Raw genomic sequence first — 26276 nt, 5'->3', positions numbered from 1 at the left:
ATCTTAAACTAAAACAGAGCAAAACCTTACTTCTTCAGGAATGCGAGACCTTGTAAACTTATGGCGGATCCAGTCAGTCCACACCAGTGATTTAGAAGGGTGCTCTGTCAAAAGCTGAATAAAGCAATGTTAGTTTAAAGAGGTGGTATCACCAACATGATATTACATCATTTAACAATATAATTTTACACCCCACTAAACTAAGAGGTGACAAATACCTACAAAAAGCTATCATTTCCATCTGCTGGGACCATCACCAATACATAGCATAGTGTTTCCCTAGATAGAATAGTAAGTACCAGGAAATCAAACTGTCATGGGAGTTTCAGTCTTCCAATTAGAAATCGTCCAGACCTGAATAAGTAAGATGCTTCTTTATTGGACATGCCGGCATGGAGAGAGAATGACGACCACACAAGATGTGAGGAGTCCTCTGTCTAACTCAATACATATTCTTAAGAGTTTAAATAGCAAAGCCAAAAGGGTGTTGGAACATTGCGTTTGCAAAAAAGAGTACATACAATATGCTGAGCTTGTTAGAAATCCTTATCTACAGTTACCAGAGAAGTCATGTAAGACAAGGAAACCTGCTAACGTTCACAAAAAGTAACACCCAAAAGTAACACCCATGTATTACATCAGCTGAAAAGAGTTTCAAAGTCTTAAGCAAAAATAAATGGCATATATGCAGTCATGTGCATAGATACATATATATATACACATATATATATATATATATATATATATATATACACACACACACATATACACACACACCCATACATACATACACGCATGGGTATATATATATACACATATATATATACACACATACACCCATGCACACAAAAGAAAGGACTTTATTACAATTATTATAACACAAACCCATAAAACAAAGAGAATGGTTTGGTACTCAATGGGGACTTCAAAATAGAACAATACCTTCAGTCCCAATGTTCTTGTTTGCAGAACATGACAACATCCCAGGTTCATTTTTATCTACCAATCTTCTGTCCTACATAAAAAAAAGTAAAACGTAGTTTAGTCGAGTATAAGATGGCTGTGACACAATGAAACAAGTGACTTCATTAAACCCCCATAACTCAGGTTGTCAGGAGGGCTCCTGTTGCATCGTCTGCTCCTGAGTGAGGATGGGACTGCTACAATGAGATTAACAGCCCTGCGCTGGGAAACACAAAGCGCTAGTAGTGGCATTGTGACATTTCAGCTCTCATATTCCCATGCTCTTTAGTGAAATATAGATTGCTCTGAAGTTGCTTCTTCTGGTACACACCGTTCTTAAACCTCCTGAATATTGACAGATCGGAGCAGGTTGTGCCGCTGTCCCGAACTGTCCACTCCCCAATCTTCACAGGAGTGAATGGGCACTAAAGCTTTTCAGATCATGTGGTCCAGCAGTCCGGACAGTTTTAGATCAATGGTTACAAGTTCTATTGACAAAAGCTTATAAGCATTGTGTATGCTAGACTGCAGCAGCGGACGGTAACTTAGACAATTATCATTAAACAATAGATTTTAAAAAAACCTCAGTTTTTGTTTTTTTCCATTATTAAATTTCTGAAGTTTACCAGGTTACTGAGGTTGGAAATAACAAAATGACATCTTATGCTACCAAAGTATGGGAGATAAACACAAGTGCATTATGTTTTTAAATAATACTATTTCTGTGTGCATTAGAACTACAAAAATTGTTCAGGAAGTACAGGCCAATGTCTTGATCTCTGAAATACTTGTAATAAAAATATATCTATCCATCATGATACACCTTCACTGCTGCAGCAGCGCCTCTTCCTGATGCTCCCGGTCTTCGTTCACCGGCTGCAGCGGTGATAACACAACTACCGCACGTGTGAAAGCTGCAGCTGATCACTGGGCTGAAGAATGACACGTCATCTACATTGGTATGACTGCGGAGCCAGGAGACTGACTGCAGTGGTCACATGTGCTGAATTAGTGATGTGACCACTGCAGTCTGTCAGCAAAGACTGGGGGGGCCGAGAGGCATTGCTGCAGCTGTGAGGCAAAATAAAAGGTTTATTATATTTAACCTCCATAAAATATAGAAACGTAATAGTGAAAATCACCTACAATGTAACTTTTTTGAGCAGCACTCACTACACACATATATAAATGGTAGAAAAACGTTAACGGTCCCAGAACTGAACACATTTTGGTGCCACAGCTGATAGAATAGCCAAGGTACAGCAGTGACTTTGGGAGCAGGCTTGGCCAGGATTTCCCATTCGGTATGACATGGCGTCTCGCACTCCTGCTCGATTTTGTACAGCGCTATGTTATGTATAGCGCTCCATGCGCGCTGCGAGCTCATCATATAACACATACAGATGTGCACCAGAGCGCCTGTGTGTTACATGGACTATCAAAGGGGAGCACGAGACCTTGGGGTCCGGGCTACTCTGTCCCTGTCCTCACCTGTGCACTACAGTGGGTAGTGTATGTCTACTGCCCCTGGACTACACGCCGTGACACGCACACCGGGTCTGTGGTAGAACGGCACCCACAATGCACCACGGCTGAAGGTTATTACACAGCTTACAGAAGTGAAAGACTGCGCGCAGTTATGACGTCATCACAAGAGGCCCATGGGAGACCTCCGTACCTTCCCTGTATTGTATGTGACCTTCTAGCCCTGCAGTGGGCACCGGGCAGTCATCACCAGAGCCCGCGGCTCTAAAACACCGCACGGCCAGACTGTCGTGTGCAGCACGGGAAGTAAAGCGCGCCGGCAATAGGCGGCTGACGTACGTGTTTCCGGTCGGTGGAACGCGGAAGTGTAGCTAGTGAAACTCGGGCTGCGATAGATCGTGAACGGTGGGCAGTGTCCTCCGTATCATGTCAGCCCTGGCCGGTGTGGAGAACTCCGCCGGCGCCGTGCTCAGGAGGGCGGTGGAGCTGGACGGAAGAGGGCGCTACACGGAGAGTCTGGTCTGCTATCAGGAAGGCATAGAGCTGCTCCTGCAGGTTCTCAAGGGTCAGTAGGTGGGACCACGTGATGACGAGCACAGGGCAGAGCAGGGGGCTGGCTGCCGGCACCGAGGAGTGTGACATTCTGCCTCCTCCGCTGCATAGGCCGCACTCGGAGTAGCAGGGTCTCTCCACAGGGCACCGTCCCCCCCAGCACACAGGGGGCAGCATGTGTTCTCAATCTATCCCCCCAATATTATCCAAGTCTGTAAAGTGCAAAAAAATGTAAAACAAATCTATTTCCCTCCCAGCTGGGACACAGGACAGGTCTACAGCCGGACCGACTGCTCCAAACCCACTGTGTCTTGGTGCTTTCTCAAGGAAAGTGTCACCCATGGCCATAGTTATTTCTGGGGTAAACTAATGACACGTCGCTAAGGCTAGTATACTTTGTTTTGTATTTTATATAATCGGGAATTGAATTTGGATTTCTTTCTAATGTGTTTTGGTGAGTTTCAGTTACAGCTTAGGCCTGTTTCACACTTCAGTTTTTTTGTGTCAGTTAAAATCCGCCAAAATGGCGGAAAGCGGATCTGTTCCTAACTGATGTGAACAGATGCCACCAGACCGTTTTTTTGACGGATCCACCGAATGAAGAATTTTAAAGGAACCGCTGCCCAGGAAAAAGAGACGAGTTTTTTTCTGTCCGCCAGAAATGATTTCAGGGTTAAATTTCTGCCTGACTTCATTCCTCCGGGCATGCTCTCTATAAGAATGCGGATCCTGCAGCACAAAAAACGTTACATGGTCCGTCCAGGCATCTCGGCGGACGCAAAAAAATTGACGGATCCACAAAAAAACGGATCCAATGGATGGCCATCCGTCAAGATCCGCCAGTAATGCGAATCAATGGGGAAACAAAACGGATCCGCAAAAAAATGGCGGATCCGTTTTTGTGCAAAAACGGCAGATTTTGACTGATGGTCAAAAACGGAAGTGTGAAACAGGCCTTAGGAGAAGGTGACCCACGTATGTGATCCGCATGGATAAGGGGGAATGCTCATATACTAGTGTTCCCTGGAAATAAGACCGCTGTCTGCTGTGTTCTTTATTCTTGAACATTAAAGGTTAAAAAGAAACCACCTCTCACTCTTATATACAGTACAGACCAAAAGTTTGGACACACCTCATTCATAGAGTTTTCTTTCTTTTCATGACTATGAAAATTGTAGATTCACTCTGAAGGCATCAAAACTGTGAATTAACACGTGGAATTATCTAATTAACAAAAAAGTGTGAAACAACTGAAAATATGTCTTATGTTCTAGGTTCTTCAAAGTAGCGACTGGATAAGGATTAAAATATAACTTTTATTTCTCAACATAAAAATCTCAAAACAAGGTGCTCAAAACAAACTACACACAAATGAAGCTGGTGTGCTATATCGCACTCATAACCAACCGAGATATCCGTTCGATAAAAGTTTCTATACACGAACTCTCTGCTTCTTTATAGACACCTGTTGATTGGTTGGCACAATACTATTAACACCCCAACACCAATTATTGCATCTTGCCAGCCAAATTTATTATTGCTGCAACAGAAAGATGCCTACCAGATTCTGCATCCAGATATATTACTTAATGGTGCTAGACTGTATATTGCAGAATGCCCACAAAAAATATTGGATTTTATTGCAACTATCCACACAGGCCTATAGGTCCCGATACTGCAAACTAAATAGTATATAATCAGGTATTACAGTAACACCATAATCATTGCACATTGCCACACAAATCAAAACATAGTGACATACTGGTATTGCATACAACGCCTACGTATTTTCTAAATGCAATATTCACCAGCAATACATGGGTCTACCCGTTCATCTAGCATAACCTTGAATAATATGCACATAGTGTACTGCCTACAAAAAGCACAAACAGCTTCAACCCTAAAACGACAGCAGTCATTTACTGCGAGTTCCTAGGGATTTTGATTAATGCACAATAACATGCGAGTCATAGTTTTATAGTCCTAAACAAGGCATATCATTGTCATGCATTCCCTTCTTTAAACCACATCCTTCTGATGAAAGGTTCTTTAGCATGACATAGGACAGGACTCTCTGGCATAAAAAAAGAACGGTCTCGCCAAATTGCAGGTTCTGGTCAAGTGTGCCTTCATCCCCATAGTAGTGAATACAGTACCCCTTCTCCCGACGCGTTTGGTGTACACATTATGACGATTTGGACATGAAACGGCCACCTATAACGCTTGGCTACTGTGGCCCCATTTGACTCCCCTGATGAGTAAACGAAACGCGTCGGGTGAAGGGGTAGTGTATTCACCACTATTTGGATGAAGGCACATCTAATCTGAGCTGCTGGTGACTCGGATGAACTTATCCTCCGCAGCAGAGGTGACTCTTGGTCTTCCTTTCCTGGGGTGGTCCTCATGTGAGCCAGTTTCTTTGTAGCGCTTGATGGTATTTGCCTCTGCGTTTGGGGACGCTTTCAAAGTTTTCCCAATTTTTCGGACTGACTGACCTTCACAGCCACATGCGGAAAGTAAGCAGAGCAATGCATTCCTATGGGTGCGGGATCGCCGCCGCTATTCCGCAAAATTAATGAGCATCCTGCGTTTTTTACCGCGAAGCGATTCCGCTGCGGTAAAAACCACAGCATTGTGGAATCCCATAGGAATGCATGGGATGCTTAGTTTTCGCGGCAAAATTGCGACACGTGAAAAAACTGCAACGTGTGAACTCAGCCTTATTCTTCCCTGCAGCCTCAGCCTTTCAGTGATAGATTCGTGGCCTCAGTATATAGTGATCAGCGGCTGAAACAGTGCCCCGGCACTGGCTGATATTCGGCCCAGCAGTGCATCAATGCAGAGATGCTATCACTCAGTGCGGGTACGGGGTTACAGCCACCGATCGCTATGTGCTGAGCGGTTACTGAGGCCACACCCCATGACTGAAACCCGGGGCTGCCAGGAATTCATTTCCTCCCACCAGTAGCCTGGCTTTCAGTGCGGTGGCATCGCAGCTTCAGAACGCTAGTGACCTTATATCAGCAGGTTAGAGCGTTTTTTTGTTTTTTTTTTACATGACAGGTTTTGTAAAAATTATCTGACATGATTCTTCAAGTGAATGCAATTATGGCAATAACGATTTAATTTTTTTAATAATTCGGTTTGTGACCCATAGCATTTTTCCACCAATGTAGTTGTGTGGAGACCTGTGTTTTTCAGACCAAGCTGTACTTTTTACTAGTACCATTTGGTGATGCATAAGACTTTTTGATTTCAGTATATTTTCTACCATTTTGTGAGTGAGAGGAGGTGACTTGACATTAACAATAATGCCATTCTAAAATATCTCTAGGGGTTTAGTTTATTAGGGTAACTCATTTTAGAATTTTAAACATTGGACTGAACACAACATTACCAAATAACTTGATAGATATTTATAATCTGCTTTTCAAGTCTCCACAATTTTCAACCTATTCATCTGTGGTCAGTAAATGAGACCATTCTTGTTTACATTGAGGGGCTGCAAACCTTTCCATACCTCGGATAGGTGCCCACGATCTGGAAGAGCAGCATTTTGGACGTAGCTCATCTGCGCTGCGTGTAAAACGCTGCATTGTACATTAGAAGCACAGTGGAGTGGATTTATAGAAATCCCATGCCGCTGTATTTCTATTTTTTTGACCACTTAAATAAAAAAGAACCTAGACATTTTGGTGTTTATGAACTCGCAATGACCTGGAGAATCAGAATCATACTGGCAGGTGAATTTTAGCATTGGCGTTGTCATTCCACATCATTTTACTATATGGTTATTTGCAGCCATTTTTTGACTAATAGAATTTACAGTGGGTATGGAAGGTATTCAGACCCCTTTAAATTTTTCATTCTTTGTTTCATTGCAGACATTTGGTAAATTCAAAAAAGTTCATTTTTTTCTCATTAATATACACTCTGCACCCCATCTTAACTGAAAAAAAAAAAACAAATGTAGAAATTTTTGTAAATTTATTAAAAATGAAATATCGAAATGTCACATGGTCATAAGTATTCAAACCCTTTGCTCAGACACTCATATTTAACCCCTTCCCGATGAAAGTCGGTGCCAATCCGACCTGTGATGCCTATGTGGCGTCATGGGGAGATCATGTTCCTGCCGGTCGGGTGACCGGGGTCATTGAAAGGTCACCTGATCCGCAGGTACAGGAGGTCTTGTACTTCACCCCAGGGGGTGCTGGCTTGCCCCCCCCGTGACTAGGATTGCTCTGATTGGCTGTTGAAATGCATGGTACATTTTGATCACTGTGATAAACCCTATCACAGTGATATAAAAAAAAGGAAATAAACCTCCCCTTTATCACCCCCATAGGTAGGCAAAAATGATGAAATAAAGAAAATATATTAATTTTTATTTTTCCGTTAGGGTTACAGTTAGGGTTGGAATTAGGGCTGGGGTGTCACGCGGGGCTTAGGTCAACTAAGGCAGAAATACCCGGGGCCCCTGTGGTGTCCCTTTCACTAGGGGAAACCCTGTCTGACCCTCAACTCAGGGTTTTTGCTGATGGTGCAATTGCCTGAGCCTCCACCCTTTCCTTATCTCCTGCTCAGCCCTAAGCTTAACCCTCCACCCAGTGAGGAGACAAACCACCAAAGCCCCAAACAATAAAGACAGACAGGGAGAACTTAAACTGCACCGCGCCGCATACACACAGGACTATACAGTAATGTGAACAGGGCACAACAAAACACAAATATGGGAAGGCGAGAAGGTAACAATGGATCATACGACACCAGATATGAATCTCTCTCTCTCTCTCTCTCTCTCTCTCTCCAACACCTCCACTCCAGACCGGAACCACTTGGTATGACACACAAGCTATAATCGGCGACGCCCATAGGCCAGCACGACTATTTAAAGACCGTGGGCGTGACCAAACATCCAACCTGATCTCCAGCTAGATTAACCCCCGATAGCCTGAGAAACTCAAGCCGGCGCCACTGAGGCTATAGTGGACGGAGGTGGAACTACCTCTGCCTGCCGGACGCTGTGGTGTGAATAGCGTCCGACATGACATGGGGTTGGAATTAGGGTTAAGATAAGGGTTAGGGGTGTGTTGAGGTTGGGATTAGGGTTAGGCTTGTGTTTATGGTTAGGGGTATGTTGGGGTGTTAGGGTTGAGTTAGAATTGAGAGGTTTCCACTATTTCGGCACATCAGGGGGTCTCCAGCCAATTTTGCGTTCAAAAAGTCAAACAGTGCTCCCTCCCTTCTGAGCCCCGACGTGTGCCCAAACAGTGGTTTACCCCAACATATGGGCTATCAGCGTACTCAGGAAAAATTGCACAACAACTTTGGGGGTCTAATTTCTCCTGCTACCCTTGGGGAAATAAAAAATTGGGGGCTAAAAAATTATTTTTGTGGAAAAAAAAGTTTTTTTATTTTCACGGCTCTGCATTATAAACTTCTGTGAACCACTTGGGGATTCAAAGTGCTCACCACACATCTAGATGAGTTCCTTGGGGGGGTCTAGTTTCCAAAATGGAGTTACTTATGGGGGGTTTCTACTGTTTAGGCACATCAGGGGCTCTGCAAACGTAACATGACGCCCGCAAACCATTCCATCAAGTCGGCATTTCAAAACGTCACTACTTCCCTTCTGAGCCCCGACGTGTGCCCAAACAGTGGTTTCCCCCCACATATGGGGTACCAGCGTACTCAGGACAAACTGGACAACTTTTGAGGTCCAATTTCTCCTGTTACCCTTGTGAAAATAAAAAATTGCAGGCTAAAAAATCATGTTTTGAGGAAAAAAATGATTTTTTTATTTTCACAGCTCTGCGTTATAAACTTCTGTGAAGCACTTGGGGGTTCAGAGTGCTCACCACACATCTGGATAAGTTCCTTGGGGGGGGGGGTCTAGTTTCCAAAATGGGGTCACTTGTGGGGGAGCTCCAATGTTTAGGCACACAGGGGCTCCCCATACGCGGCATGGTGTCCGTTAACGATTGGAGCTAATTTTCCATTCAAAAAGTCAAGTTAAATGGCGCTCCTTCCCTTCCGAGCCCTGCCGTGATCCCAAACAGTGGTTTATGACTAGATATGAGGTATTGGTGTACTCAGGAGAAATTGCCCAAAATATTTTAGGATCCGTTTTATCCTGTTGCCCATGTGAAAATAAAAAATTGAGGCTAAAAGAAAATTTTTGTGAAAAAAAAAAAAAGTACTTTTTCATTTTTATGGATCAATTTGTGAAGCACCTGGAGGTTCAAAGTGCTCACTCTGTGTCTAGATAAGTTCCTTAGGGGGTCTAGTTTCCAAAATGGGGTCATTTGTGGGGGCGCTTCAAAGTTTAGGCACACAGGGGCTCTCCAAACACAACATGTCACATTTTCACAATCAATAAAATCACAACAATTAAAGACTGTCGTTGAGAAGACTTTACTTTCATGTTATTAGTGTGCCGGGGTTACTCCTATACTTCAAACACAACATGGTGACCGCTAACGATTGGAGCTAATTTTCCATTCAAAAAGTCAAATGACGCTCCTTCCCTTCTGAGCCCTGCTGTGCGCCTAAACAGTGGTTCCCTCCCACATATGGGGTTTCAGCGTACTCGGGACAAATTGGACAACAACTTTTGGAGTCCACTTTCTCCTTTTACTCTTGGGAAAATAAAAAAATAGTTGCTAAAAGATCATTTTTGTGGCTAAAAAGTTAAATGTTCATTTTTTCCTTCCGTGCTGCTGTGAAACACCTGAAAGGTTAATAAACTTCTTGTATGTGGTTTTGATCAGCATGAAGGGTGCTGTTTTTAGAATGAGAAATTGCTGGTCAACTTTTAACCCTTATAACTTACTAACAAAAAATAATTTGTTTCCAAGATTGTTCTGATGTAAAGTAGATAGATATGTGGAAAATGTTATTTATTAAATATTTTGTCACATAACTCTCTGGTTTAACAGAATAAAAATTCAAAATTTGAAAATTGCGAAATTTTCAACATTTTTGCCAAATTTCCAGATTTTTCACAAATAAGCGTAAAAATTATTTGACCTAAATTTACCACTAACATGAAGCCCAATATGTCACGAAAAAACATTCTCAGATTCGCTAGGATCCGTTGAAGCATTCCTGAGTTATTACCTCATAAAGGGACACTGATCAGAATTGCAAAAAATGGCCAGGTCATTAAGGTCAAAATAGGCTGGGTCATGAAGGGGTTAAGTCACATGCTGTCCATTTTTTTGTGATCCTCCTTGAGGTGGGTCTACTCATTCATTGGAGTCCAGCTGTGTTTAATTAAACTGATAGGACTTGATTTGTAAAGGCACACACTTGTCTATATAAGACCTCACAGCTCACAATGCATGTCATACCAAATGAGAATCATAGGTCAAAGGAACTGGCCAAGGAGCTCAGAGACAGAATTGTGGCAAGGCACACATTTGGCCAAGGTTACAAAAGAATTTCTGTAGTACTCAGGGTTCCTAAGAGCACAGTAGCCTCCATAATCTTTAAATGGAAGAAGTTTGGGACCATGAGAAGTCTTCCTAGACCTGGCCGTCCAGCCAAACTGAGCAATCGTGAGAGAAGAGTCTTGGTGAGAAAGGTAAAGAAGAACCCCAAGATCACTGTGGCTGAGCTCCACAGATGCAGGAGGGAGATGGGAGAAAGTTCCACAAAGTCATCTATCACTGCAGCCCTCCACCAGTCGGGCCTTTATGGCAGAGTGGCCCGACGGAAGCCTCTCCTCATTGCAAGACATATGAAAGCCCGCATAGAGTTTGCTATAAAACACGTGAAGGACTCCAAGACTATGAACCAAGATTCTCTGGTCTGATGAGATGAAGATAGAACTCTTTGGTTATAATTCTAAGCGGTATGTGTGGAGAAAACCAGGCACTGCTCATCACCTGCGCAATACAATCCCAACAGTGAAACGTGGTGGTAGCATCATGCTATGGGGTTTTTTTTCAGCTGCAGGGACAGGACAATTGTTTGCAATTGAAGGAATCATGAATGCGGCCAAGTACAGAGATATTCTGGATGAAAACCTCTTCCAGAGTGCTCTGGACCTCACACTTAGCCGAAGGTTCACCTTTCAAGAAGACAATGGCTCTAAGCATACAGCTAAAATAACAAAGGAGTAGCTTCAGAACAACTCTGTGACCATTCTTGACTGGCCCAGCCAAAGCCCTGACCTTAACCTAATTGAGCATCTCTGGAGCGACCTGAAAACGACTGTCCACCAACGTTCACCATCCAATCTGATGGAACTGGAGAGGATCTGCAAAGAAGAATGGCAGAGGATCCCCAAATCCAGGTGTGAAAAACTTGTTGCATCATTCCCAAGAAGACTCATGGCTGTACTAGCTCAATGGTGTGCTTCTACTCAACATTGAGCAAAGGGTCTGAATACTTAGGACCATGTGATATTTCAGTTTTTCTTTTTTAATAAATTTGCAAAAATTTCTACATTTCTGTTTTTTTTCAGTCAAGATGGGGTGCAGAGTGTTCATTAATGAGAAAAAAATACTTTCTGTACCCACTGTACTTTAATTAAAGATGACCTGCTGGCAGGATATTCATTCCCTAACCAGATACGATACGATACCATATACTTTATTGATCCCAAGGGAAATTATGGGTGAGAAATGTATGAGTTTAAAATCCTGTTAATGCTTATTATAGTCATACCTAGTAGAATTTCATTGGGACATTAGTGAAACATTTTTGAAGCTTTATTCTTAAATAGGACGTCACAGGAGGCTGGGGCTGCAGTCACTTTCCCGCAGCTTCTATCACCCCACCTGGAACAGGACATCATCATGGAGTGGCGCTGTGGTTACCACAGCTACTGTCACCAATTTACTCTGAGGACATTCTGGTTCAGTACAGGTGATTGAGAAGTGACTACATCTTCAGTCACTACAGTCACTGCTTCTAACACCACGGTCTCTTTCCCTGAAATGAACTGTCATCAGGGATAGTGATAAAATCTGTGTGAAATGTGTGAATGACACCAGCACCACCCCCTGATGATGATTCGTTTGAGGTCAGTGATAGAAGCAGGGCAAGTGACAGCAGTACTGTCCCACAGGTTGTATCACCACCACACACATACTTTTTGATAGGTATGGCTACTCAACTTTTCATTCATGGAGTTCCTACGTGGTCACTGTCGGGGTTCTCAGCTCCCCACTACTGCAACGCAACGCATGCAGAGAAAGCTCCGGGGTTAAATGAAACAATTTGGCAGTCACGTCAATTCCCAGTCATCGTTGTAGTATGTTCCAGCTGATACCCACCATAGGGAGGCACGGGCATGACACCTAAGCCTGCACTATCACTTTGTATATTGCCAGTGCCATGTGGGAACTCGCCAGATTCTTGAATGAATGCCGCTGTGCAGGAACTTAAAAGGTCTGTTGCAAATAATAAATGTAATTCTCAAAATACAAACACTATACAAAAAAGCTTTATTTTACAAAGGACAATAGCAGCACACCTTATAATACTTTTCAGTTGATCTTATGTCAATCGACTGCAGCTTCTTCCGTATCACCAGCTCGCCTAAGCTGTTCAGGTAGCTGTCAGACAAGTCATCCTCTGTTGGAAGTCCATAGGGTAGTTTCAATGGCTGGACTCTAAAGAAAAGTTTTTAAAGAACACTTTAATTTTGCATACAGTTTTTATTTCTATGCATTACACTAAAGATTGTTTATTTCCCGACTAGTGATGAGTGAACATACTTGGATAAGGTATTAACTGAGCATGCTGTGGTGGTAACCGAGTGTCTTCGGCGTGCTCAAAAAATATGTTCAACTCCCCATGGCTGCATATCTCGCAACTGTTAGGTAATCCCTGCATGGGATGTGGCTGTCTAACAAAAATATTACATATATTTTATTGATTTCAATATATTTTTATATTAGAGTCAATAAAATACATATATTCTGCACTATGAATGTAACCAGGGAAATCCGCATCCTCATAGTAGTGTGGCTTGATCCCCAATTAAAATTATACTTTTTATTTTTGTAGCAATCCAATGAGACAGTCCTGAGAAATTAAATGTAGAACTCATATGCAGATCAGGATGGAAGAGCACTAGGGGCGTGTCAGTGCACTTTGCAACAACCAGTAAACTGTTGAATTAAAAAAATCCCATCGTTCTTGAAAACAGAAATAATTTTCAATAAGACGTAAATAGTGGAGCGAGACAACCCCTGTCTACATGTTCGCAAATACGGATATCTTATGAGAAGGGGATGTCTTTGGCTCAGGACCCCAATCCATAAGTTACAGTGGAGAGAAGATGTGCAAAAGAAGCTTCCATTCTAATGGCAGAACCCAATTATATGGATTAGTATTCATCTGAAGGGCTGCAATGTTATACTACATTTTGCCTGCAGGAGACTTTGCCAAGGGTACGAGAAGCAGGACTTGGAGCAACCAGGCTATGATGAACTTGGGGGGCTCACAATTTGAAAGAAGATATGCTTGATGATAACCTCTTTAATGTTTTCCACGCTATCAGTTGTTTACATCAACATAACGGGTCTTTCAGCTATTTCAGCTGTTCCAAGGAAGGAAGAAGTGGATTTGAATAGTTTATGTTATATTCAATTGTGTTTTGTTTATTAGAGTGATGCCAGCAGAAAAGATATGGAATACGTCTGCTTTACTGCGTTCCATTCTTGGGGGTTGAGTAAGCAAACATGCCCCATATTGATTTAAATAAGCGTTAAAGAGGTTGATGGAAATTTAAGAAAAAAAAAAATGGGCTAACTGGAGTAAATGACAGTGATGATGTCATCCATATGACCATTGCAGCCAATAACTGGCATCATAAGTTTTGTAAATGGACTCCTTGATTAATGAAGTCAGCAGCATAAATTCATTAAGAGGTGCAAGCTTCTTAAAGAATTGGTGCATGTCATTCTAGAGCAGCTACAGGTGCCTCTCACAAAATTTATAATATCAAACAAAATATTGGCCTGCGCTATAGAACACCCCAGTGAAAACTGGTTGATTACCAACAAGCCTGGATGGTGGGAGCCCCACTGGGGTGTATGATACCAGCAGTCCCCAGCAGATATAGTGATTAAGGGAGCACAGTAGGGACAAAAAGCAAATACTGCGAGGTCCTACTGGTAAGTAGAGAACATATCAACTAGTGAGATTAGAACAATCAGAGAGCCCACAGACTCTTATAATATAGGACATGGGATCAGACCAAACAATATGATAATAATAGCAGTAAGGAATCAGTTTGACTCCTTACTGCTATTATTATTATCATATTGTTTGGTCTGATCCCATGTCCTATATTATGAGAGTCTGTGGGATCTCTTATTGTTCTAATCTCACTAGTTGATATGTTCTCTACTTACCAGTAGGACCTCGCAGTATTTGCATTTTGTCCCTACTGTGCTCCCTTAATCACTATATCTGCTGGGGACTACTGGTATCATACACCCGAGTGGGGCTCCCACCATCCAGGCTTGTTGGTAATCAACCAGTTTTCATTGGGGTGTTCTATAGCGCAGGCCAATATTTTGTTTGTTATTTATTCTATTTTTGGGCTGACGCCGATCCCTATTTTGGCACTAGCTGCTGAGGACATAACCCCATCTAGCTTTGAGTAAGCGCTCGTGTGTTTTATTGTTAAATTTATAATATCATCAAAAAGTTAATTTATTTCCGTTCTTCAATACAAAAAGTGAAACTCATATATTATATAGAGTCATTACAAACAGAGTGATCTATTTCAAGTGTTTATTTCTGTTGATGTTGATGATTATGGCTTACAGCCAATGAAAACCCAAAAGTCATTATCTCAGTAAATTAGAATACTTTATAACACCAGCTTGAAAAAATGATTTTAAAATCCGAAAAGTTGGCCTACTGAAATGTATGTTCAGTAAATGCACTCAATACTTGGTCTGGGCTCCTTTCGCATCAATTACTGCATCAATGTGGCTTGGCATGGAGGCGATCAGCCTGTGGCACTGCTGAGGTGTTATGGAAGCCCAGGTTACTTTAATAGCAGCCTTCAGCTTGTCTGCATTGTTGAGTCTGGTGTCTCCTCTTCCTCTTGACAATACCCCATAGATTCTCTATGGGGTTAAGGTCAGGTGAGTTTGACAGCCAATCAAGCACAGTGATACTGTTGTTGGTAAACCAGGTATTGGTACTTTTGTCAGAGTGGACAGGTGCCAAGTCCTGCTGGAGATTGACATTTCCATCTCCAAAAATCTTGTCGACAGAGGGAAGCATGAAGTGCTCTAAAATTTCCTGGTAGACGGCTGCACTGACTTTGGTCTTGATAAAACACAGTGGACCTACACCAGCAGATGACATGACTCCCCAAACCATCACTGATTGTGGAATCTTCACACTAGACCTCAAGCAGCTTGGATTGTGTGCCTCCTCTCCACTCTTCCTCCAGACTCTGTGACCTTGATTTCCAAATGAAATGCAAAATTTACTTTCATCTGAAAATAACACCTTGGACCACTTAGCAACAGTCCAGTTCTTTTTCTCCTTGGCCAAGGTAAGACGGTTCTGGCGTTGTCTATTTGTCATGAGTAGCTTGAAACAAGGAATGCGACACTTGTAGCCCATGTCCTGGATACATCTATTTAGCTCTTGAAGCAATGACTCCAGCAGTAGTCCACTCCTTGTGAATCTCCCCCAAATTTTTGAATGGCCTTTTCAAGGCTGTGGCTATCCAGGTTGCTTATGCACCGTTTTCTAGAGAGGCTCACAGTTTCTCTTGTAACTCTGCTAAAAATTCAACTTTATTTAAAAAATCACAAACACTTAATTGCCAAAGTTAACATTGCATCATACCAAACAGAAATGAACACTACTGGGAGGTGCCTTTCCCTGCACTGGCTAATCGCTCCCTACCTATCAGCGGAGGTTGGAGCCCTAGGACCTGCACAATTGCCCCCCCCCCCACTCAACGACGGCTCACCCTGCTACACCTATATAGGGCCCTATAGTTGCAGGGATGTGATAAAGAAATGAAATATGGAGGTGAGAAAGAAAAGAGGTATAAATTCTAATTCTTCTTGGCTTGAGTTATAGATGGTCAATGCTCTTCTTTCTTCTTCAGATGGCCTAAGTTTAGCTAGATAGCTTTTTTCTTCAAAGAGATATATAATAGACTCTGATCGCTTATTGATCTAATTTTCTCCTACAGAACTAATGTATAAAAATTCCCCTTTGTTACACGGAGCTTAATAGATAGTAGAGAGCATATGCATAATATACAAAATTACCAAGGAGTCAATTTTCAATATATCAATACCTAGAATTATTCCAGCCAGACTAAAAAAAAACAAGAAACAAAAAACCATGTCACAAGCCAGCAAGTCCATATGTAATTATGGACCTGAAACAAAAAAACAGTGCATAGATTTCATAAAACACCGCAAGCCACTCAGTATATATACAAATCGCTGCATCCAGTTATTTTTGGCAATTAAGTGCTTGTGATTTTTGAAATAAAGTTGAATTTTTAGCAGAGTTACAAGAGAAACTGAGCCTCTCATGAATTAGCCTCTTGTTATTTATTTTTTGAGACTGTGCACTGTTTTCTACCACACTTTTTACTTCCACTCAATTTTCCATTAATATGCTTGGATACAGCATTCTGTGAACAGCCAGCTTCTTTAGCAACTCCTGTTCCCAGCGATGCCTTGCGACAATGACCTTTGATGATGTAGCGGTCTCTGGAAGGTGAGAAATACGATTTTTTAAATATTTTTAACATTAGATCATTTTACTACTGATGCTGCATAGGCAGCCTCAATAGTAAAAAGTTGGTCACACTTGTCAAACACTATGTTTGATGAGTGTGACCAACCTGTCAATCAGTTTTCAAAGTGATGCTACAGATCGCTTGGAAAACGCTAGTATTCTGCAAGCTCATTACGCTTGCAAAACGCTTTTTCGCTGGAAATACGCGGAAATTAAAAATGTGGATTTCTCGCGTATTTCCGGCAGCATGGAATTCCGGTATTTCTGCGGAAATTTCCATGGGAATTCAGGACGTGTGCACATAGCCTATGAGTCAGCTTATTCACAGCTACAAGTAGTGCTCATGACAATTCCAGTTGTCACAGCTCAATGTGACTGCAGACTCCTAAATCCTTACAGTGCGCACACCACAAGCTGTCAGGATTGTTCAATATAACCAGAGTGAGCGGGTCTTAATGTGACAACAAGTAGGCGATTTGCATACATGCAGTCCCAAGTTGACTAGATGTGCTTGACCTCGCTCAATACAAGTGAACTAAGAAAGGCTAAGCATGTCTAGTTGGAATGTGGCCAGAACTATGCAAATGTCATGCTTGTGGTCATGTGACCTCCTGCGCTCTCTGGCAATAAGGAACAATCCTGACAGTACGGTGCGTACGTGCATACGCTGTAAGGACTCAGAAGTCTGCAGTCATAAAGTGAGTTTTAGCAGAATGGACAACATAAATTAGAGGTCATACAAGGTAAATCTTACATCACTTTCCTGCACCACATTCCACTAGATAACATTGAGGCCTCATCATGGCCTTTACGCCTATTTTTAGTCTAGCTTTCAGCTTTTTTTTTGTTTGCACCCTATTCATTATTCTATTTGAGCCTTTTTTAAGTCTATTTTATATGTGCTCCCCTGTGCTTTTCTGTTTTACAGTTTGTAGACAGTCTCACAATTCCAATTTTTTTAGCCGATTCATTAATTGTGAAACTTAAAAAAAAAAAAAATCAGTGAGTCAGGGCCTTTGTCATTCCCATAACATGAACTATATACCTTTTTTAAGTCCCAGTTTTTCAACCACTTCCTTCTCTCGGTACGGTCTTCTAATAAGAGATCGGACTCTCGTAACAAGATGTAATTTATGTCGTTGCTGTGGATCTCCTCCATACTTTTCATGATCTTCTGGCTTTGGTTACTAATACAAGATATGGCATAGAATCTGCCATTTATACATTATGCCAAAAAAAGTATTAATAGTGGTACTGCTTAGATCAGATTTAAGCAGATTAGGAGTCATGTCAGGACAGCTATTTTTTTGTAGTCTGGAAAGAACTTATGACTATATTTAAACAAGAAAATGTTACGTGGGCAAAACTAACACTTGTTTTCATTCTGAAAAGATTACCCCAAAAGTTTGGTTATAAAAGTTCACTTTTCTGTGAATGACCACAGAAAGAAGCAAACACAAATAACAAATATGTACAAAAATTTGTGAAAACAAAAACAAAACAGGATAAGATTCTGAATAAGTAAAGGACCCAATACATGTGAACTGATCCTTTTGCCAGATGTTCCTGGCAGCAGCTTACTCCGCCCTCCCCACAGAGTTCACAGGAATGCTGGACTGAGCCAAGTGCCTTTAGAAAACATTTTTTTGGAAGTTGAACAATTATTTTATTACCACAATGTCAGCACAGGATTTGATGTTGTTTTTGCATTCTGAGAAGTGTGTTAGAACGGAACGTCCTCAATACATTACAGAAGTTCAAATAAGGGGAACCTTGTCAGTGTGTTTTTGCATGTGGAATTAGTGGTATAGATGAATAGATGCTTGTCACCCAGTAAAAAAAATAGTCCCTTTTTTGTAGAGATCCAATGTGCCAGTCATGACAAATCTGGTGCATGGCTTCTACACTAATCAGGCCAAAAGAGCCCTGGGGGCAGGTCAATGTACCAAAAAGCATTAGTGCGTTCCCGATTTGGTCCTAGCACTTCTAGTCTGATTTGTATATGACTTCTACAATAGATTTCTTATGACTGCCACATTGGATCATTACAAAGAGGAGATCATTTTTATTGGGGGGACAAGTGCCTACACAGCCATACTAACACTTTCATATGTTAAAAAAATATATTATCAACAGGTTCCTTGTAAAAGGATCACTGGGCTGAAGAATGACAAGTCATCTATATTGGTATGACTGCTGAGCAAGGAGATTAACTGCAGTGGTCACGTGCTGAATTAGTGATGTGAGCACTGCAGCCTGTGAACAAAGATCGGAGGGCAGTGACCGAGAGGCATTGCTGCAGCTATGAAAAGGGAAAAGTATATGCACACAAATAGGGATCACCACAAAGATATGAAAAAAGTATCAATTTTATTAATGGACACAACAAACAGACACTTTGTGGTTAAAAACAATTAAAAAGTCTGAACAACCAGACATTGATAACAAAACAAAGACAATGGGTCATTTTAATAAATAGTTAAATGCTATGGGTCCCAAGACCAACCATACAGTATAATGCCAGGTATCTGCTAGTTACCATAACCTAGGGTCTATCAAATCAATTGTTATGACAATCATGACCTCAAATCAAAAAAATACCATATTATCAATAACTACTATGGTTACATAGAAATTCTACATATACCATGGACAGAAAATTGAATGCTTATCATGTTGCCAACACAAATAAACATACATTAATAAGTCCCTTTCCCTAGCGTGATATCACCTGGTTTCTGAGGATGAACAAGCTACCGGGTAGGTTACATGGGACCCCCAAACCCACGCGTATCGACACAGTGATGTGTCTTTCTCAAGGTCAGTGTGATGTTCTGTTGAAGTCCTTTATATACCTATCCAATTAGTAATCACTCTTACCAGCTGAGTTTCAGAGTGGTATCAATGTCTGGTTGTTCAGACTTTTTAATTGTTTTTAACCACAAAGTGTCTGTTTGTTGTGTCCATTAATAAAATTGATACTTTTTTCATATCTTTGTGGTGATCCCTATTTGTGTGCATATACTTTTCCCTTTTTTAATGTGCTCTAATCCATTTATATGCACCAGGTGATCCCACCTAAACTGATATTGTGGTTGGTGCCCGTTTACTCTATATCTTGTCAGACATTGGTTTTTGTGGCTTTCTGCAGTGGTTAGTCTTTCTTAAACGGAGGCACATTTTGGATTATTATTGATTATGGATTTAAATACCAGAGAGTTAGCTTGGGGGAAGCAAGTGACGGATATATTTGATTCAGTGGATACTGTTTCTGGGATTGGTGCAAATAATGATGACGGTTTTTTGGGTTTAACTTCGGACATTACCAATTTGCATAAAAATCTTACTAAGACATTTTGGAATGCCAAAACGCTAGAGGAGTACAAGAAATTAAATTTATTACCTCGAGGATTGAGGGTGCAGATCTTCCCTGCTTGGGAAGTAGCCCCAGACTTCAGGACAACATGGGAGCAGGGCCTTCAAAAATGCTCTTTTTTAATAATGGACATGTTAATAGAGCATGACAGGGTTCTCCTTTCTCAGTTAAAGGATGAAATTAGGACTAAAGAAAATACTCTTGCTACCTATGATAAAAGAGAGAAGGTTGATCCATTTAAGGAGCGATTAAAAGTGAACATAGATAAATTTGAAAAAGACATCATACGAGGTAAAAAGTCCAAATTCCATAGGGATAAAATGGACTATGAGGATCAGAAGGCGTATAGATGGACACATCATGGAAATAAACGCAATAGAAGTGGCTATAAACAACAGACCAAGAGAAGGGAGGAACTGGTAGACAAGTCCAACTACTCCTCTAGTGATTTTTTATCCTCAGACACGAGCGACCGCGAAAGCGGCACAGACGGGGCAGAAGGAAACACACCAAGACGCAAGAAGAATATGGGACGATACAGAGAGTGGTCACCGAGCTTCAAGCGAGTGACTCGACACAACAACCGACGGTGATGGGAGAGCATAATCAGCAGGGGCCAGAACAAGACATGGCACTGGGAGAGTTGAGGATCATTAATCTTACTTCATATGTGTTGTCAACCATGGAGAGGTCAGTACTGTTAAAGGGTCTTTCATTTTCACCTATGAACATGCTGGATAAGTTTGAACTGACTAAAGATCTTTTCCTCTTTTGTAGGCACCTGACTTTTAAAATGCTATATCAAAATCCGTCAAAAATTAATGATGTATCTGATAATGATAGACAAGTACTTCGGGACCTCCTTGATCTCTTGGAAGAAAATGAACATAATGATGGGAGGCGAAAATTTACAGGTAGGTTGCCTTCTCAGGCAACTCCCTCATTTGCACTCTTCCCAGCCATACAAATCTTCTTTGAGAAGACTAGTAGAGACATTCAAAAATTAAAACTAAATAAACATGGTCATAATAACTTTTCAAAGGGAGAGAGGAGGGCGCTATCTGCTTTAAGGAATAATGATACATTTGAGATCAAGCAGGCTGACAAAGGGGGAAATTTGGTCCTATGGCCTAAGGATATGTATATGGATGAGGCCAGGCGACAATTGACTAATATTCAACATTATCAAGCCCTTCCCTCTGATCCCACAGAGATTTTCAAATCTCATCTAGATAGACTACTCTGTAGGGCATATCAATATGGGATAATAGATAAAAAAGAGAAGGACTTTCTAACAATAAAACATCCAGTAGTACCAACATTTTACATGGTGCCCAAAGTTCACAAATCCCTGCAAAAACCACCTGGGAGACCGATTGTGTCGGGTATAGGAGGATTATACGAAAGGTCATGTGTATATGTTGACTTTTTCTTGCAGCCTATAGTACAGGGACTGGACTCTTACAATCGTGACTCGGCACATCTTATCCAGTGCCTGGAACCCTTGGAACTTCCGGACCACATCCTTCTGGCAACTTTAGATGTCGAGGCATTATACACGAGCATAAAGCATGACATAGGTATTTCGGCTGTAGAGTATTTTTTGGATTTGTTCTCAACAGGGCACAGGGGACATGATACCTTTGTTTTGGATCTTTTGAGGGAAGTACTTGAAAAAAACTATTTCATTTTTGATAGAGTTTTTTATAGGCAAGTCTCGGGTACCGCTATGGGTGCCAGATGTGCACCATCGTATGCGAATCTGTACATGGGATGGTGGGAAAATACTCAAGTGCGGACAAAATCAGCCTTCCAGTGCCATGTGCATGGATGGTACCGCTTTATTGATGATATCCTCATCCTATGGACAGGCTCGAGGGTAGAATTTGATTATTTTGTTGAGGAACTTAATAACAACAGCTGGAATATACGTTTAACCTCCTGTGTTTCCAACAGCTCGGTGAATTTCCTTGACTTGAAAGTATGATTCAAGATAATAAGATAAACACGACACTTCATCGGAAGAGTACAGCGACGAATAACTTTCTTCATTACAAGAGTTTTCACCCAGCCCACCTGCGTAATGGGATCCCGAAGGGACAGTTCTTACGATTAAGGAGGAACTGCAGTCGGCTGGAGGATTTCCAAAAAGAATCTCGTGCTCTAACGGAGCGTTTCCTGGAACGTGGTTATCCACGAAATACGGTGTCTAGAGCGTATCAATATTCAAGGAACTGCACGAGAGAAGACACCCTGAGACCTAGGGTGAGAACTAATCCAAGCACAATAAATTTAATAACCAAATTTAATAATCAATGGGGTGATATTTATAGAATTTTGAACAACAATTGGGATATTCTTTGTAGTGAGAATAAACTAAAGAATTTTATCTCTGAGAGGCCTAGGATGATAGCAAGGAGAGCAACAAACCTTAAGGACTACCTTACGAATAGCCATTTCAGACGTTCCAAAACCAAAATCAGATGTGGTAATTCCAACAAGGGATCATTCCCTTGTGGTAATTGTACAGTATGCCCACTGATGATTGCGACTAGGGGGCTTTCAATACCAGGTATACCTATACAGGTCCAGTCTAGGGCATATTTCAATTGTCGTTCGCGCAATTTGGTCTATCAACTGGTTTGTGGTTGTAATAAGGTGTATGTGGGTCAAACCACACAAGCGTTGCGCAGGAGAGTTCAACAACATCTCTCTAATATAGCCACGGCTAGAGTTGATAAAACTAAAGAAAAACAGATCACGTCTGTGGCAGCTCATTTTTTGGAATGTCATGGTGGTAGTCCAAAGTCCCTTCGAGTCATGGGGCTGGAAGGAGTTCAGACAAGCATCAGGGGAGGTAAAATTACAAATGAGCTATTGAGGCGTGAAGCCAGATGGATCTTTGAACTCAAAAGCTTGGCTCCAGGGGGTTTAAATGAAGAGCTGCTGTATACAGGGTTCTACAAAGAGAGTTAACTTACTATCTTCTTATCTCCTTTGATGACCAGTCTACAGTTGGTCTAGATACACTGATTCCTCCCGTGAACCCCCAGCCCCATGACGTTTTCTTTTGTTTTGTTTTGTCCGTAGGGCTCTAGGACTGGGATCCAAATCTGGGAGAATATCTTCTGAAAGATACGTGATGATGTTGATTGGGATAGAACAACCACCAATTCGTTACATCTTGGATAATATTTGGACATTTAAGACTAATTATCTTGTGATGATTATGTTTCTTATTGATGGTACACAAGTTGTGGTCTAGTCCTTGTATTATATTGGAACTTCATATGGATGTACCTTTGATACTAAAATAACTCATGTTCATGTCTGACTCAAATGCTCTGTGTCTTAATATGTTGGTCATCAACATCTGCAGGAGAATTTCGTGCAGATGATTAGCTTCTTCAGGATTAGCTAAGTAACCCTGTTAAGTCTATATATGGCGTGATATCAGAGCCTGGTTTCTGAGTGACTTAAAATATAGGAGGGGTGCTTGATTTCATCAAGATAAATTATGAACATATAAACACGTAGACTGTTATGCTGTGCCGGTGTCAAGACCACTTTTTGACACATTAAATTGTGGCTGTATTTACACTATGCATCATCTTATGGTAGCGCTTTTTGCGCATTAAGCCGTGGTGCTAGCAAGGGTTACTAAATCTGGATATCGTTATATTGAGTGAACAGATATATTTTCACTGTCATGCTGTGTCAGTGTATAGACCATTTCTTGACACATTATATTGTGGCTGTATTCACACTATGCGTCATCTTATGGTAGCGCCTTTAGCGCATTAAGCCGTGGTGCCAGCAAGGGTTATTAAATCTGGATATTGAGTGAATAGATATATTTTTATTGTCATGATGTGCCAGTGTATAGACCACTTCTTGACACATTATATTGCGGCTGCATTCACACTATGCGTCATATTATGGTAGCGCTTTTAGCGCATTAAGCGGTGGTGCTAGTAAGTGCTATTAAATCTGGGTGTCGTAATATTGAGTGAACAGATATATTTTTACTGCCATACTGTGCCAGTGTTTAGACCATTCTTTGACACATTACACTCTGGCTGTATTTACACTATGTGTCATCTTATGGTAGCACTTTTAGCACACTAAACCGTGGTGTTAGATCTGGGGCTCGTTATTTTGAGTGAACAGATATATTTTTACTGTCATGCTGCGTCAGTGTCAAGATCACTTTTTTGACACATTGCATTGTGGCCGGATTCACACTATGCGTCATCTTATGGTAGCGCTTTTAGCGCATTAAGCCATGGTGCTAGCAAGGGCTACTAAATTTGGGTGTCATGAACAGATATATTTTTACTGTCATTCTGTGCCAATATTTAGACCACTTTTTAACACATTAAATTGTGGCTGTATTCACACTATGCATCATCTTATGGTAGCGCTTTAGCTTTGGTGCCCGTGCTTGAATGTATTGATGTGATACATGATTTTTGCTATATCCCCAAGATGCTTCCAGCAAGGATTCAATCTGGGTGCCGTGATATTGAGTGAACAGATAAAAGCTCATTATATTGAGTGCACAGATAAAGTTTATTATTACTGTTATGTTGTGCCAGTGTTCAGATTATTTTTTGACACATCAAATTGTGACCTTATTCACACTATGCGTCATCTTATGGTAGCGCTTTTAGCGCATTATATTGAGTGCACAGATAAAGTTTATTATTGCTGTTATGTTGTGCCAGTGTCCAGATTGTTTTTTGACACATCAAACTGTGGCCGTGTTCACACTATGCGTCACCTTATGTTTTGGTGCTTGTGCTTGAATGTATTGATGTGATATATGATCTTAATATAAGCTCCTGCACACGGATGGGAGCAGGACGCTGTTTCATTAAACTCAGATCCGATCTACCTTTCTCCCCCACTCTGAAACTCAGCTGGTAAGAGTGATTACTAATTGGATAGGTATATAAAGGACTTCAACAGAACATCACACTGACCTTGAGAAAGACACATCACTGTGTCGATACGCGTGGGTTTGGGGGTCCCATGTAACCTACCCGGTAGCTTGTTCATCCTCAGAAACCAGGTGATATCACGCTAGGGAAAGGGACTTATTAATGTATGTTTATTTGTGTTGGCAACATAAGCATTCAATTTTCTGTCCATGGTATATGTAGAATTTCTATGTAACCATAGTAGTTATTGATAATATGGTATTTTTTTGATTTGAGGTCATGATTGTCATAACAATTGATTTGATAGACCCTAGGTTATGGTAACTAGCAGATACCTGGCATTATACTGTATGGTTGGTCTTGGGACCCATAGCATTTAACTATTTATTAAAATGACCCATTGTCTTTGTTTTGTTATCAATGTCTGGTTGTTCAGACTTTTTAATTGTTTTTAACCACAAAGTGTCTGTTTGTTGTGTCCATTAATAAAATTGATACTTTTTTCATATCTTTGTGGTGATCCCTATTTGTGTGCATATACTTTTCCCTTTTCATGTGCTCTAATCCATTTATATGCACCAGGTGATCCCACCTAAACTGATATTGTGGTTGGTGCCCGTTTACTCTATATCTTGTCAGGCACTGCTGCAGCTATGAGGCAAAACAAAATATATTATATGTAACTTCCTCATCGCCATAGAATATAGAAACTCAACTCCTTGCAACCACTTGGTATGCTTCTCAACTAACCCCTGCAATACCCACAATGTTATGACCTTGTTTACTCTGCCTGAATCATATGCATCTGTCTCACTCTTAGGCTGTGTGCACACGTAGCGATTTTTAAGCGTTTTTGCCGCGATTTTCGGCGCGAAAACGCTTAAAAATCGTGTACAGAACACCTCCCATGCATTCCTATGATATTCTGCACATGCTGTGCTAATGCTGCGCTTTTTTCCGCGGCGGAATCGCATCGCGGAAAAAATCGCAGCATGCTCATTCTTTTGTGCGGAATCGCAAAGAATTGCCGCGACTCCGCACCCATAGGAATGCATGAGAATCGCTTACTTCCCACATGTGGCTATGCCCACCATGCGGGAAGTTAAGCGTCTCATGTGCGGTTGGTACCCACGGTGTGGAGGAGAGGAGACTGTCCTCCAGGCCCTGGGTACCATACCCCTGTAAAAAAAAATAAAAAATCGGGG

At 41.3% G+C, this 26276-nt stretch overlaps 1 protein-coding gene and 2 long non-coding RNA genes across 7 annotated transcripts in view; 1 reads left to right on the top strand and 2 right to left on the bottom strand.

The window, feature by feature from the left end:
* MRPL30 (mitochondrial ribosomal protein L30) overlaps positions 1–2959 on the bottom strand; it is a 28108-nt gene extending 25149 nt beyond the window's left edge. Inside the window, exons 1-3 of one of the 4 annotated variants that reach the window (XM_073590540.1) lie at positions 2788–2959; positions 943–1015; positions 31–114 (exon numbers count right to left, since the gene is read on the bottom strand). In XM_073590540.1, coding sequence (XP_073446641.1) covers positions 31–114; positions 943–993 — 135 coding nt within the window. In that variant the 5' untranslated portion in view covers positions 994–1015; positions 2788–2959. The other 3 variants (XM_073590539.1, XM_073590541.1, XM_073590538.1) reach the window with 3 other exon arrangements.
* On the top strand, positions 2877–25579 carry LOC141101441 (uncharacterized). Of its 2 annotated transcripts, XR_012234976.1 has the most exons (6): positions 2877–3013; positions 20591–20818; positions 20906–21042; positions 21567–21708; positions 22085–22393; positions 23219–25579. It is a non-coding gene; the product is annotated as an uncharacterized lncRNA (long non-coding RNA). The 2 variants fall into 2 exon arrangements; XR_012234975.1 differs by lacking the exon at positions 2877–3013 and having other exon boundaries at positions 19675–20818.
* LOC141101442 (uncharacterized) overlaps positions 12442–26276 on the bottom strand; it is a 161318-nt gene continuing 147483 nt past the window's right edge. The window contains exon 3 of the long non-coding RNA XR_012234977.1: positions 12442–12626. This is a non-coding gene — a long non-coding RNA (uncharacterized lncRNA). The remainder of the gene's footprint in view (positions 12627–26276) is intronic.

This window comes from Dendrobates tinctorius, unplaced genomic scaffold, assembly GCF_039654945.1.
Source record: "Dendrobates tinctorius isolate UK_male_01 unplaced genomic scaffold, ASM3965494v1 ptg000117l, whole genome shotgun sequence".
In the NCBI taxonomy this organism is placed as follows: domain Eukaryota; kingdom Metazoa; phylum Chordata; class Amphibia; order Anura; family Dendrobatidae; genus Dendrobates; species Dendrobates tinctorius.
Note: the sequence above shows the minus strand (reverse complement) of the source record. Positions and strands in the feature narration are given on the sequence as shown.